Raw genomic sequence first — 12,453 nt, forward strand, 5'->3', positions numbered from 1 at the left:
ACAAATCTTACCTGCACTATTTTGACAACTGGACATGCCTTGGTAAAACACACCCCTTTCACGATATGGAATATTTCCACGTCCCCAGAAAGTTACCCCCAGACTATCCTCCTCTTCCAAGAGACAACCACAGTTCTGCGTTTTATTTAACCTTAGTTTTGCTTCTGCAACTTCTATGAATGGATTCATACTGTATGCAGTTTTTTGTGTCCACCTTCTTTCACTCAGCATCATATCTGTGAAATTCATCCATATTGCTGCCGATATCTGTTATTGTTCAGTAGGATTCCATTATATGAATTCCACACCACAATTTGTCTATTTTTTCTTTTGTTGATGGATAGTTTGGTTCTTCCCAGTTTTTAGCTGTTGTGAATATTTTTATACATGTCTTTTCGTGGACATACGTTTTCATTTCTTTTGGGTAAAACACCTAGAAGTGGAATTACTAGGTCAAAGTGTAGCTGTACAGTTAGCTTTAAAGCTTAAGCTTTCATCCCTTTTTAAATTGCATTTTGAATAAATAATTAAATGAAATGGTAAAAAATTCCAGACAGCATGAGTATACATTAAGAAGTATTCTTTGTACTCTGTTCCTGTCTAGCCCACTGCTCCACACTGCCTCCTACAGATAAGCACTTTTATTAATCTCTTGTGCATTCTTCCAATTTTTTTAAAGAGTGATGAGTAAATAAACATACATTTGTCCCTTTCCCTCTTCTAACACAAAAGGTAACCTACTATATATCCATAATACACCTTCTTATTTTCACCTAACAACATATCTTAGAGACTTTCCGTATTGGTGAATAAATAGGTTCCTCATTCTTTTTATTAAAACTGCTCTATCCATGGCCCCTTGGATTGGTTCCAACATGTTACTACTATACATAGGCCGCAATGAAGAAACTTTTACCTGCATCATTACATATATATGTAGGAAGATAGATGGGATAGATTTCCAGAATGGTGCTTTAGCCTTACTAGCCAAGGGTGATAGGTATTTGTAATTTTGTTAATGTTGCCAAATTGTGCCCCAAACGTGTTGTGACATGCTGTAATCCCATCAGCAATGCATGAGCGTTCCCCTCGACCATAGTCTTGCTACCAGAGTGCACTGTGAACCTGGATCTTTGCCATTCTCAAGCATTTCAACTCAAGTTTCCTGAACAGCTGAGGAAAATAAACGTGCAAAACCCCGGCACCCTATGATTTTGTGAGGTGAGGTCCTAAGCAGAATCTGCTACTTACTTTGTGCGGCCAAGTAGAAAACAAAAATGTGGAGTCCTTGTTCAAAAATTATTAAGAATTTCAACATGGCGAGAGTAGAACATTAAGCCAAGCATGCGGCCCTGTAAAGAAAGTAAGAGAGCTTTGAGTAGGAACTTATTTTACCTTAAAATGTGATGTACATTTTTGCACTCCACTCCATATAATAGTCATGTTTTAAATTAACCTTATCAAGTCAAATTGACCTTTCAGGAAGGCATATCATAGCTATCACATGGCCATACCTCAGGTGCCACCACACAGCCTGATGGGAGAACTCTAGATGACTTCTCCCAGAACTTCCCTGCTCCCAGACAAGCTTTTTAATACTAGTTATATAAATGCAGGGCCACCACTCTCCCCGCCTCACGTCTAAATAACTGAATAACTGCGATGATGGGAACTGAAGGCCCAGTGGATGTTGATGTTGGGACAGTCATTGCAAGAAGATCCACTAGTCCAAGTTGCACTTGTTGTTTGTCTTAATTTCTGATGACACAATGTCTGTTAGGGAGCCTGATTTCCCCTTCCAAGGGAGGAGAGTAGTGCCTTATTCAGTGGCATTCTTAGTGTTTCTGCACTCTCAGAACGCTTATCATTAATGGTATTGGGGACCCCCAAGAATCAGTGTTGTTGGGCTGGAGATGACGCTAGAGGAAATTTCCTGAAAAAACTCGAGATAGTCACTTCTGAAATAATAGAAAGCAAGTGGAGTGGAGGGAAAAAAAGAAGTTTTTTCATGATATATTGGGAGAGGGCATTTACTGAGATGCCAGGTGCCATGTTAACGCCCTTATATACGTCATTGCAGAGCCCCCTTCTTCAGGCTGCTCCCACAAACAAGTAGCATCTGCAAAGGAAAGAGAGACAGACAGACTGACAGAGGCAGAGAAAGAGAGGAAGAAACATCTACTCAAATAGGCAAGGGGAAAAAAATAGAACTGAATGCCAAACAATTTAATAAAAATATAGCCAATATACTCATGAGGATTGAGGCCAGAGGGAAGAACAATTTGATCATATAGTAAACTAATCCACACTCTCAAATCATTACAGCATGTGTTAAGTGTTAATCCAGACAGCCCTGAGGTGTGCCACAGTTCTCTGCTCTTTTGCCCCCTCTGCTGGTGAAAGCCGTCTTCAGGTCGAAACATGAGCAAACACCGGGAGAAGGTGAGGAAAATGAGATATGTATTTTACACAGTTGTGCTTCTCAAACTTTAATATGCATATTAATTGCCTGGGAATCTTGGTAAAATGTAAATTACTTACTAAGTCTGGGCTTGTGCCTGAGAGTCTGCATTTCTGGCAAACTCCCAAGTGGTGCTGGTCCTTGGACCACACTGAATAGCAAGGCTAACATTAATGATATAACATCAGTAATCACCAGCACAAACACTTCTTGAGGTCCCCCAGTTTCACAGAGAACTGATCTCTATGGCCTTTAAATAGCTCTACATCCAACAGTGGGTCCAATCCACAAAGTGAACAATTTAAATTCATTGGGAATGTTTCTACAGTTATCTCAATGATTTACTCCTGTACAAGTTTCACCATGCAGTCGATTATATTAGAATATTGGAATCTAGATAACACATGTTGCAATGATTTGGTCAAATGAAAACAAATTTTTATTTTAGAAGAGTCATTTAACCAACTCTCTCATTTCCAAACAGGAAGCTGAGGCATAAAGAGAGTATGTGACTTGACTGAGGCCAAACAGCTTGTTTATAGCAGCCAAACTAAAATCTAATTACACCAACACTGCCCTCATGCTGTCTGTCCAGATCATTTCCCACTTTTCTCTTTCTCTAAGGTGACCAGACTCATATCTGCTAAATCCCATAGGTCACTGAAGTCCTAAGTGGCAGATCAAAAAGCTCAGTAAATATGATAGTATACCTAGTAACTCATTCTGTTGTAAATTAGTGTCCAACTCTCTTATCAGCAGAGTTAGCCTTTAAATATCCATTAGAAGGGAAAAGAAATACTAGACCCTGTCTTATTAGCATCACCTATCTTGGATGTTTAATCCTCACTTTGCTTTATCCTTTCTTCCTGAATCCCATTTTTAACAACAGGACACATCAGGTCTTAACTGATATTCTTTAAACTTCCCCACCAAAATAATACAGTAAGAAATACAGTAATTAATACAAATTAATTTCATATAGTGTAGATGAGAAGATTCTTAATAAGTATGTTTTGAGTGAGTGATTTATTATTTGGGTAGATGAAAGGATGAATAGATTATTAGACTAAGATAAATTCATCATAACTAAATAGCAAAGAGGGGCTTACCAGACCCTCGAATAAGGCTATGCTCAAAGTGCGTTGGCCACGGACTATGTAATTTCACGTTCTTTTGTCTGCAGCATAAAAATTCACTTTAGAGTACTTAAGTGATTTTCATGCCTGACCAAGAGTGAAAGGTCAATCTCCAAGCTGCCCTTTCCACCCTTCTCAGCAAAAAAAAAAAAAAAAAAAAAAAAAAAGACAAGAGTAAATAAAAAGTTTCCTGGTCTCTGACTTCCCACTCAATATAAACGTAGAATGCAGATGAGCAAAGTGAGTGAGCGAGTGAAATTGTTTGTAACAAAAACACATTATTCACAGATGAAAAATTTATATTGTCAGCGTAATATCTGTGAGGCTAAACAACACTGGAGAGGATATAAAATCAGTGCGCTTTGGTGCAGAACTACAGAGCTCAGGACACTGCACACCAAAGTCCCAAAAAGAGGGCTCTCTCTCTCTCTACCTGCTCTGTTCCACCTCCTGGTGTCAGAAGGTAAGATTAATACTGACAGATTGTAAGATTGAAAATCCTGTTTGGGGTACAGTTTTCATAAGGGGGCAACATATTATGAATTATAGTGCTGTTTTTTCATCTTATACTTTATGACTATAATACACAGGGCAGAGTTGAGATGAAAAACTGATATAAAATGCATTTACATAAACTTCAACATACTGTAGCCGCAAAGTGAGTTGAAGAAATAATTCAATGCAAAGATAGAAAATAGAAAGAAAAACAAAGATTCAAATCAATGCACTTACTACAAGATTTAACTGTTGTGAGAACTGCATTTTAAAAATTAGTGGTAACATTTTGAAAAGCAAATACTTTTCTTTGGATTTGATAAATGTGTATACTATTGTGAACAGAAGGAGCCTTTTAAATTCAGCAGAAATGTGTCCATTAGAGACGTTATAACAGCAATTGCTCCTTACCAATGAAAACGTATGGTTTTCCAAAAGAGCAGAATCAACATCATCATTCAAATATTCAAATAAGGCTGATAAGGCTATCAAAAAATCAAAGTCCATGAAATCGGCTCTTTGTAAATAAGACATAGCATATTTTGTGCAGAGAACAAATATCATCGATTACTGGGAATTCTGTGGATGGAACTGAGTAAAAGCATAGATTAATAATTACTTACTATGTATTGAGGACCAATAGTAATAAATAAAATATCTAAAATGTTTACATTTCAAAATGAAATTTTAGTAAATACCATTAGAAAAAAAATCAGGTGTTCTAAAGTACCTACTTAAGCTCTTAAGGACAAAGAACACTTTTATGGAGAGCCTCAATGGGTAAATGATCATGTGGTATGGTTTCTTTTCCACACATAGTAATTAACACCTGTGAGAGGAAATGATCTAGCCAGTTTTTAAAGTATTTGGCCTAAAGCACCAATATATTTAGGGATATACTGTATGTCACCTTGTCTAGGTCAAAGATTAATCTTTCTGAAAGACTTTCTATTCAGGAAATATTATGGGTACCCTATCTCCTTTTAAATTTGAGTGGAAATGTAAGGTTCTTATAAAACTGCAGATTCTTTCTGTAGGCTGCCTAAAGCAGGGGTGGGAAGTAATTGGAAAGTCTTCTCTTATTGAATAAGATTTTGATACCAAAATAATGCAACTATTTGCTTTCTCAAGTCGTGGTATTCAAACAACCTTATTCTTAAATTTTTCACAGTTCTGTTGACTTTTACACAATGAATAAATACCATTTTAAAAATCAGTTACTTCTTTCAGTAGAGCTCATTCTGCTGCCTGGAGAGGACTTCGAACATTCTCTTCTGTATGGTTGTTTCTTCTACCAGCTCTCTCGGGGGCAGAAAACCACCTGCTCCATATCTGCCTCCAGAGGACATCATAGAAGATACTGTAAAACTGTTAGGGACATTGTGTGGAAGGGATTACAGTTCTCAATTGACTTTCCAACAGTGACGTAATCCTAAAGAGAAATGCTTACTTTAATTTTTTAAGTTTCTGAAAGCATAAATTTATCATTAAAAATTATAATCAGAAGACCCTGCCTATATATTTGGCAAGGTTTCCAAAGTTTGCCAACCAGATAAACTGAAGCACAGCAAAATGCCATAGTAGTAATTGAATGTTGATGAATGAAGAAGGATGAATATGTAATGCCTATTGTGTGGCTTTGTCTAACTGACCTCTTAATCTAAAAAGAGTTAATATTTCAAAGGAAAAAAAATATCGCGCAGGTATTACAGTCTCCATGTTTTAGTGCCAAAGACCGATAGTAAGTATGGCTAAGATGTTAAAGAAAAGACTGATAGTTTAAAATGATAATATTTATAAAATACTTATTTCAAACCACATGCCATTTGCTAAAAATACTCATTCAAATATTTTATGGATAAGCATGATCAAACTTGGATTGAAATCCCCACATCTCAAAGTAAACATGGTCGGTTGAAAGTAGCAGAGGGAAGTTCATGACAAACACTGGACTGGAGGTTTTCATTCAGAAAATAGGGGTGCTTGTCCTGTGGGGACTTTCTGGCCACATTCATGTTGGTCCCACCCCGCCCATCCACACTGCATCATGATGTCCATGGCATCCCATGGCTTCATGAGGCATCTGCTTGTGCTGCGAGGTATTCTACAACCTGGTGTAGGGTGTCACTAGCAGTGAATGATACGTCCTGGACTCAGTCCAATTATAAAACAACCAGGGGACTTCCAAGACTTCAGAAGCAAGCATTAATTTTCTTTATGACAGTGATCTCTTAGTTTCTTAGTTGTGATTGTTCAAGTTGCCAGAAGCATTAGTTCTTGTTGCAAATTGCTTGTCTTTAAAATGATTTTTTTCCTTTAATTTAGAACAGGTCAAAGCACCCTAAAATACCTCAAATCTGTTGGCCGCTTTATAATTACAAAGTCTAGACCAAGTTACACTATTTAAAATATAAATGAATAATACATCTGAACCGACAGCTGGTATGCCAAGTTGTAGCCTGAGGCTGCTTTAAGATGGTTGAAATGCAGTATAATGTAAATGCTTGGAAGTGAAGGACTATTAATTGAAAGCCAGACTGATAGTGAAGAGGGTGGCATTACGGATAAGGCGCCATTCAGGCTAACCATATGTAGCATATCATCTACAGTGGGTATTTTCAATGTTTATTGTGGACATTTTTAATTTCAAGTCTGGAAATGAGCCTTCTAATCATTAACAGAAGTGTCCTACACTAATGAAAAAGCTTCATAGTGCTACACATCTTTTGTATTCTTTTTCGCCACCAAAAAACTGCAGGAAAAATATAAGCTAATATTTGAAATTACTTGAAATATAATCAGAATAAAATTGATGACTAGCTTTTTGTTCTATTTATAATATTTACTTAATCAAAATTGAACTAATTTAGTCTGACTGGTTTAAATATGGTTGAGGATCTCTATCTTTCCCTTGACTCTGTGCTCCAACAGGCAGCAAAAATGAAAAGCATTTACTTTGTGGCTGGATTGCTTGTAATGCTGGTCCAAGGCAGCTGGCAACGTTCGCTTCAGGACACAGAGGAGAAATCCAGGTATTATATCGTTAGACTTGAACTAACATAGCACTATGGTTAGAATACAGCCCGAGATAACTGTGATTAATAAATAAGTCTCAGTAATTTGGAGTAAATACTCTGCACAATTTTCAAATGTTTAAAGTATCATTGTGATAAAGGCTTTTCTAGAGTACAGATCAGAGTATGTTGTTTCATAACAAAGGGGTGGGCAATGTTGAAAAATATGTTACATGGGAAATTATAGCTCTTTGAAATCTTTAGCTAATACTCCCCGTTCATTCATTACTCACACTGCAGAGTAGGTCATTTTAATTATTCACACCAACTTTTCCTCTTTTATTCTTTTCTAAAAAATAACACTGTTTCTTACTAACTGTAAAAGTCATACGTGTTCATTATAGAAAATATGCATGTAATGTATATAAATATATCCCAATCAGTTACAGCTTTGTATTATGTTCTGTCTCTTAGCATTGTATTGTTAGCTTATTTTTATTACATCATTACAAATATCTATTAAGTATATGATATTTAATGGCTACATACTATTTCACTGCATAAATATACAATATTTATTTAGCTACTCCTGCTCTATTGAATATGTAAGGGTTCTTCAAATTTTCCCACAAAGAATGCTGCAAATAACATTTCTTCCTACATTTCTTACTATTTTTTCTGAGGATTTATTTCTAGTAGTAAAATAATCATGTCAAAGGATCTGAATGAGTTTAAATTTTTTATCTTGCCAACTTGCTTTCCAGAAAAGTCATACACATGCACACTCCCATCAGCATTATAGAAATACTCCTCTCATAATATCCTCCTCGGTATTTAATCCTTGCTAATTTGATAGGTAAAAATAGTATCTCATTTCTATTTTTGAGTTTTAATCATATTGAATATTTCCCCACATAGCCGTGCCAACCAACTGTTGATTACTGGCATGTGGATTATCCACTACACAGTTTCAAATTAGCAAGTGGGCTTTTTCTTGCCTTTCTTTGAATTTTTAATTGTCTTTCCTTCACCATTAGCTACCACATAGCCAGGTAATGGAGCTACTTTTTTATATTAATATATGCAAAACAGAATTCGGAACATAAATCTGCTGCCCCCCCCAAAAAACGGTTTGGTATTCTTCACTCTTTTAAAATATTCAAGACGTTGCTCTCTTCTGGCATTATTAACATAATTACGAGTAGATGAAATTGTTAAAAAAAGATTTATTTAATCCTATTTCAGAAAAAAGAAGCCAGTTGAAAAATCAATTGCTAGAATTCCAAATCGGAGTGTATTCAACTCTGGTAAAACCATGGGATTCCCATGGCAAATTAAGGTCTTTCTGAACTGCCAACTGAAATACTCAAGGAACCTTCCTTCCAACTTCATGTGGTTCTGTATTTTGTAGAGAAGCTGCTTCTCAAGTGAATCTACTCTTGAGGAGAGATTTAATTGCACCAGTCACTCTTCTTCACAGATCATTCCCAGCTTCCCAGACCGACCCGCTCAATGATCCAGATCAGATGAATGAAGACAAGCGCCACTCGCAGGGCACGTTCACCAGTGACTACAGCAAGTATCTGGACTCCAGGCGTGCCCAGGATTTTGTGCAGTGGTTGATGAACACCAAGAGGAATAAGTAAGAGTCTGAACCTGATCAGAAATTTGCACACAAATGTATTACTTAAATATGTCTAAAATTCCTCCTGACTTTCTTAAGTTATCATGCATATCAAATAGTGCCCATAGCTCTTTTTTTTTTTTTTTTTTTTGCGGTACGCGGGCCTCTCACTGTTGTGGCCTCTCCCGTTGCGGAGCACAGGCTCCGGACGCGCAGGCTCAGCGGCCATGGCTCATGGGCCCAGCTGCTCCGTGGCATGTGGGATCTTCCCGGACCGGGGCACGAACCCATGTCGCCTGCATTGGCAGGCGGACTCTCAACCACTGTGCCACCAGGAAAGCCCCATAAGCTCTTTCAATTTTGATGATTTTCAAGGTTGGTGATGCTATCCTTCATAATGTGCCTCTGAAGGTCCCACCCCTCGTCCCTCCAAAACTCTTACCCACCCTCCAATGGGACATAGAATTTAAATTTTCCGAGCTGTGGTCTTAGCAATACTCACTTCATGCCCATTTTCCTTTAAAATTGAAAGCTGACCTTTATGGACCTGCAAGATTAGAAATCTAATCCCTGACCAAAAGATAAGAGCAAATTCAACATTCCCTTGTAGGATTCAAACTCATGATTATGATCACAAAGTATCCTCTAGCCAAGTTAGTCATGGTAAGGAATGGAAACAGATGCAGTCTTTTTCTTGTAGAATACAATCCAAGATACACATTTAAAATTACAGCCTACCTGCACAGCATAAAGAAAGAAGAAGGTATATAAGAACACAAGCCTATCACAAGGCATACATTTTAATGCTGGATTTGCTTTGACAGTTTCAGGGTTTTTTTTTTTTTTTTTGCTGCATCCAGGCTACTGGACGAAATCAGCCACAAGAGTTTCACAGGGATGGTGGAATTTCACAATTTCTTTGGAGGGTGACCCACAAGGGGAAGGGAGTTATGCACACAAAGCAGCTGAAGGAATCTAAAAATCAGGAAAAGGGAATAAATTTGTCTGGATAGAATGGAGAAGGGGGACAGAGAGAGATGAGCCAGCAGGAAGAATAAAAGAGAGCTGTTGACCAAAAATCCTTAAACTAGAGAGTACAGGAAAGATGGTGGTCATGGTCAGAGAAGACACTGAGAGAAGTCCTCGTTAAGGATTACAGATGGGGCCATTGGTGAAATGGGAGAAATCACTTATTTGAAAAAATGCAAACAACTATGTTCATTTCTAGAAAGAGAATACCATGACTTGGTAAACTAATGTAAAACAATCCTAGCTCCCAGGCAGTTTCTGTTGTGTTTAAGATGAAACCTTCCAGGGCTAATATATGATGGAGCGACTGACCATCTACCTGGTCAACCACCTCCACAGAGCACTCTGTACACATTTGAGGGTGATACGGGGTCATCTTCTTAGCTTTCCTCACTGTTAGCCCATCACACATTTCCTTTAATCCAATAACGTGTGGTCTTTTGATGACATTTTGAGATGCTCCTTTGTTTTCCCTTGATTCAGTTAACTAACTCTGACCCCATATGTACTAATGACAAGCTGCTGCTTTGTTTGCAGGTAGCATAGCACAGTGGATAGCCTCCATACATTGAGACTGAAGAAAATGCTGCTGTAATAGTCAATGGCACAGATAAGCAGGGCAGGTGAAAATGGGTCACTAGGCGGAGTGAGGGACCTTAGCCCCCTATAATTTTTATTAGCCCCCCATCAACCTTCACTCCAGATAATTAATGTAGCTTCCAGACAAGTCCTCTACCCACCCTCATCTCTCAAAACCACACAGAGGGCTTCCCTGGTGGCGCAGTGGTTGAGAGTCCGCCTGCCGATGCAGGGGACACGGGTTCGTGCCCCGGCCCGGGAAGATCCCACATGCCGCGGAGCGGCTGGGCCTGTGAGCCATGGCCGCTGAGCCTGCGCGTCCGGAGCCTGTGCTCCGCAACGGGAGAGGCCACAATAGTGAGAGGCCCGTGTACCGCAAAAAAAAAAAAAAAAAAAAACCACACAGAATCCCGAACTCAAAGCTGCCACTGCTTGCTTATAGGTGAGAACCATATTGCTAAAGAGGCAGATCTTCAATTTAACTTTCACATTTCTTTCAGGAATAACATTGCCAAACGTCATGATGAATTTGAGAGACATGCTGAAGGGACCTTTACCAGTGATGTAAGTTCTTATCTGGAAGGCCAAGCTGCCAAGGAATTCATTGCTTGGCTGGTGAAAGGCCGAGGAAGGCGAGAGTAAGTCTGTACATTCTTACTCAACTTTTCTTTTTTCTTCTTTTTTTTTTTTTTTTTGCTTGATGTAAAAAACTTAGAATACGGTTATCTATATATGGATCTGCGTTACACAAGCCATTAGTGTAGTCTCACAGAGTAAAGAAATAACTCCTGTTGGTGGGAGACAATTTACAAAAGTCTCATCTGTTTTACCTCTGTTAGCAAGTATTAATAGAGTCAAACAGGTTACTTTTTATCCCCCATTATAGTTGTATTATAATCAGGGTATTAATTTGCCAATCCAGGATACTTTTGAGAATAAACAGAGTGCTTTTGATAACTACACCAGGAAAATAAGCTTAAACTAGGACTGTCCAGGAAAACTAGGGATAAAGGAAAAGAAGAAATAATGCAGAAAACTTAGTTTCACTTTAAATATTTACATAATTTATGTGTTAGTAAGTATTGTGTTAGTAAGTATTGAGGTAAAAATGTGATAAAGACTGAAAGGAATTAAACTTAAGACATTTAATGAAATGACATTCAAAATACAGATATGTGGCAACATCCATATATTTAACAACATGCCCAGTTTTTATGGGACTGTCATAAAGATAACCATTAAATTATCACAGCTGAAAATACGCCCAAGACCTTTAGGTACTTTCTTGGATCTTACCACAACCAATCAGACCCCTGAACCATTCCGTTTTCTTGTGACCATTTTGATTGACATTTGAATTATGAGAAGCAGGAAATTCATGTTCCACTCTATTTTTATTTTTAGTGAGACTTTAAAGAGCTCTCAGGGCAAAAGGGAACTAGTATTGTGCTGATTTTTAAAACATTAACAATCAAATTTACAAAATCAGTGGGAAAATAGTCACTTACACTTGAGACTATTTTATAGTGTTTTAAAGGGATACCAAAAATTCTGTTAAATAAATCAATCGAAGAGAAAATCTGATATAGACTAAGGTTTAATCCCTTAATACTGCACTTGGCAAGGCTGTTTTGATAATCACTAGTTCTATAGGCTAGAATATATTTTTATGAATTATAAACAAATTAATACTCTCAATAATAACTTCTGTGTTGGCAATACACTAAAATCTTTGAAGCAGCTGGAATATGGGAAAGGCCTTAGTTTCAGGTCCCAGCTCTGCGCTATTCTACCTAATTCCCTTTCTGATATGCAAGTTTCTATGAGGCTTTTCGTGATAGGCCCTCTGTAAATAGAAACATATGGTTTTCTCAGCGATGCTTACACATGTTGCCAGTGATAGGCAACCAATAAGTATTTATTTGAAACGTTTAACCAAGTACTGATTTTACCTGTCTTTTTCTCAGTTTCCCAGAAGAAGTCACCATCGTTGAAGAACTCCGCCGCAGACACGCCGATGGCTCTTTCTCTGATGAGATGAGCACAGTTCTCGATAATCTTGCCACTCGAGACTTTATAAACTGGTTGCTTCAGACAAAAATTACTGACAGGTGA

General features: G+C 37.8%; 1 protein-coding gene across 1 annotated transcript; it reads left to right on the top strand.

Annotated features, from left to right (window-relative positions):
• Window positions 1-4,043: 4,043 nt before the first annotated feature.
• Window positions 4,044-12,453, top strand: GCG (glucagon; the record flags this gene model as incomplete). Its single annotated transcript, XM_081242258.1, has 5 exons — window positions 4,044-4,060; window positions 7,024-7,124; window positions 8,587-8,748; window positions 10,839-10,976; window positions 12,306-12,453. The coding sequence occupies exons 2-5, from the start codon at window positions 7,033-7,035 to the stop codon at window positions 12,451-12,453; spliced, it is 540 nt and encodes a 179-aa protein (XP_081098384.1). The 5' UTR covers window positions 4,044-4,060; window positions 7,024-7,032.

This window comes from Mesoplodon bidens, assembly GCF_964165515.1.
Source record: "Mesoplodon bidens genome assembly, chromosome: 8".
NCBI lineage: Eukaryota > Metazoa > Chordata > Mammalia > Artiodactyla > Ziphiidae > Mesoplodon > Mesoplodon bidens.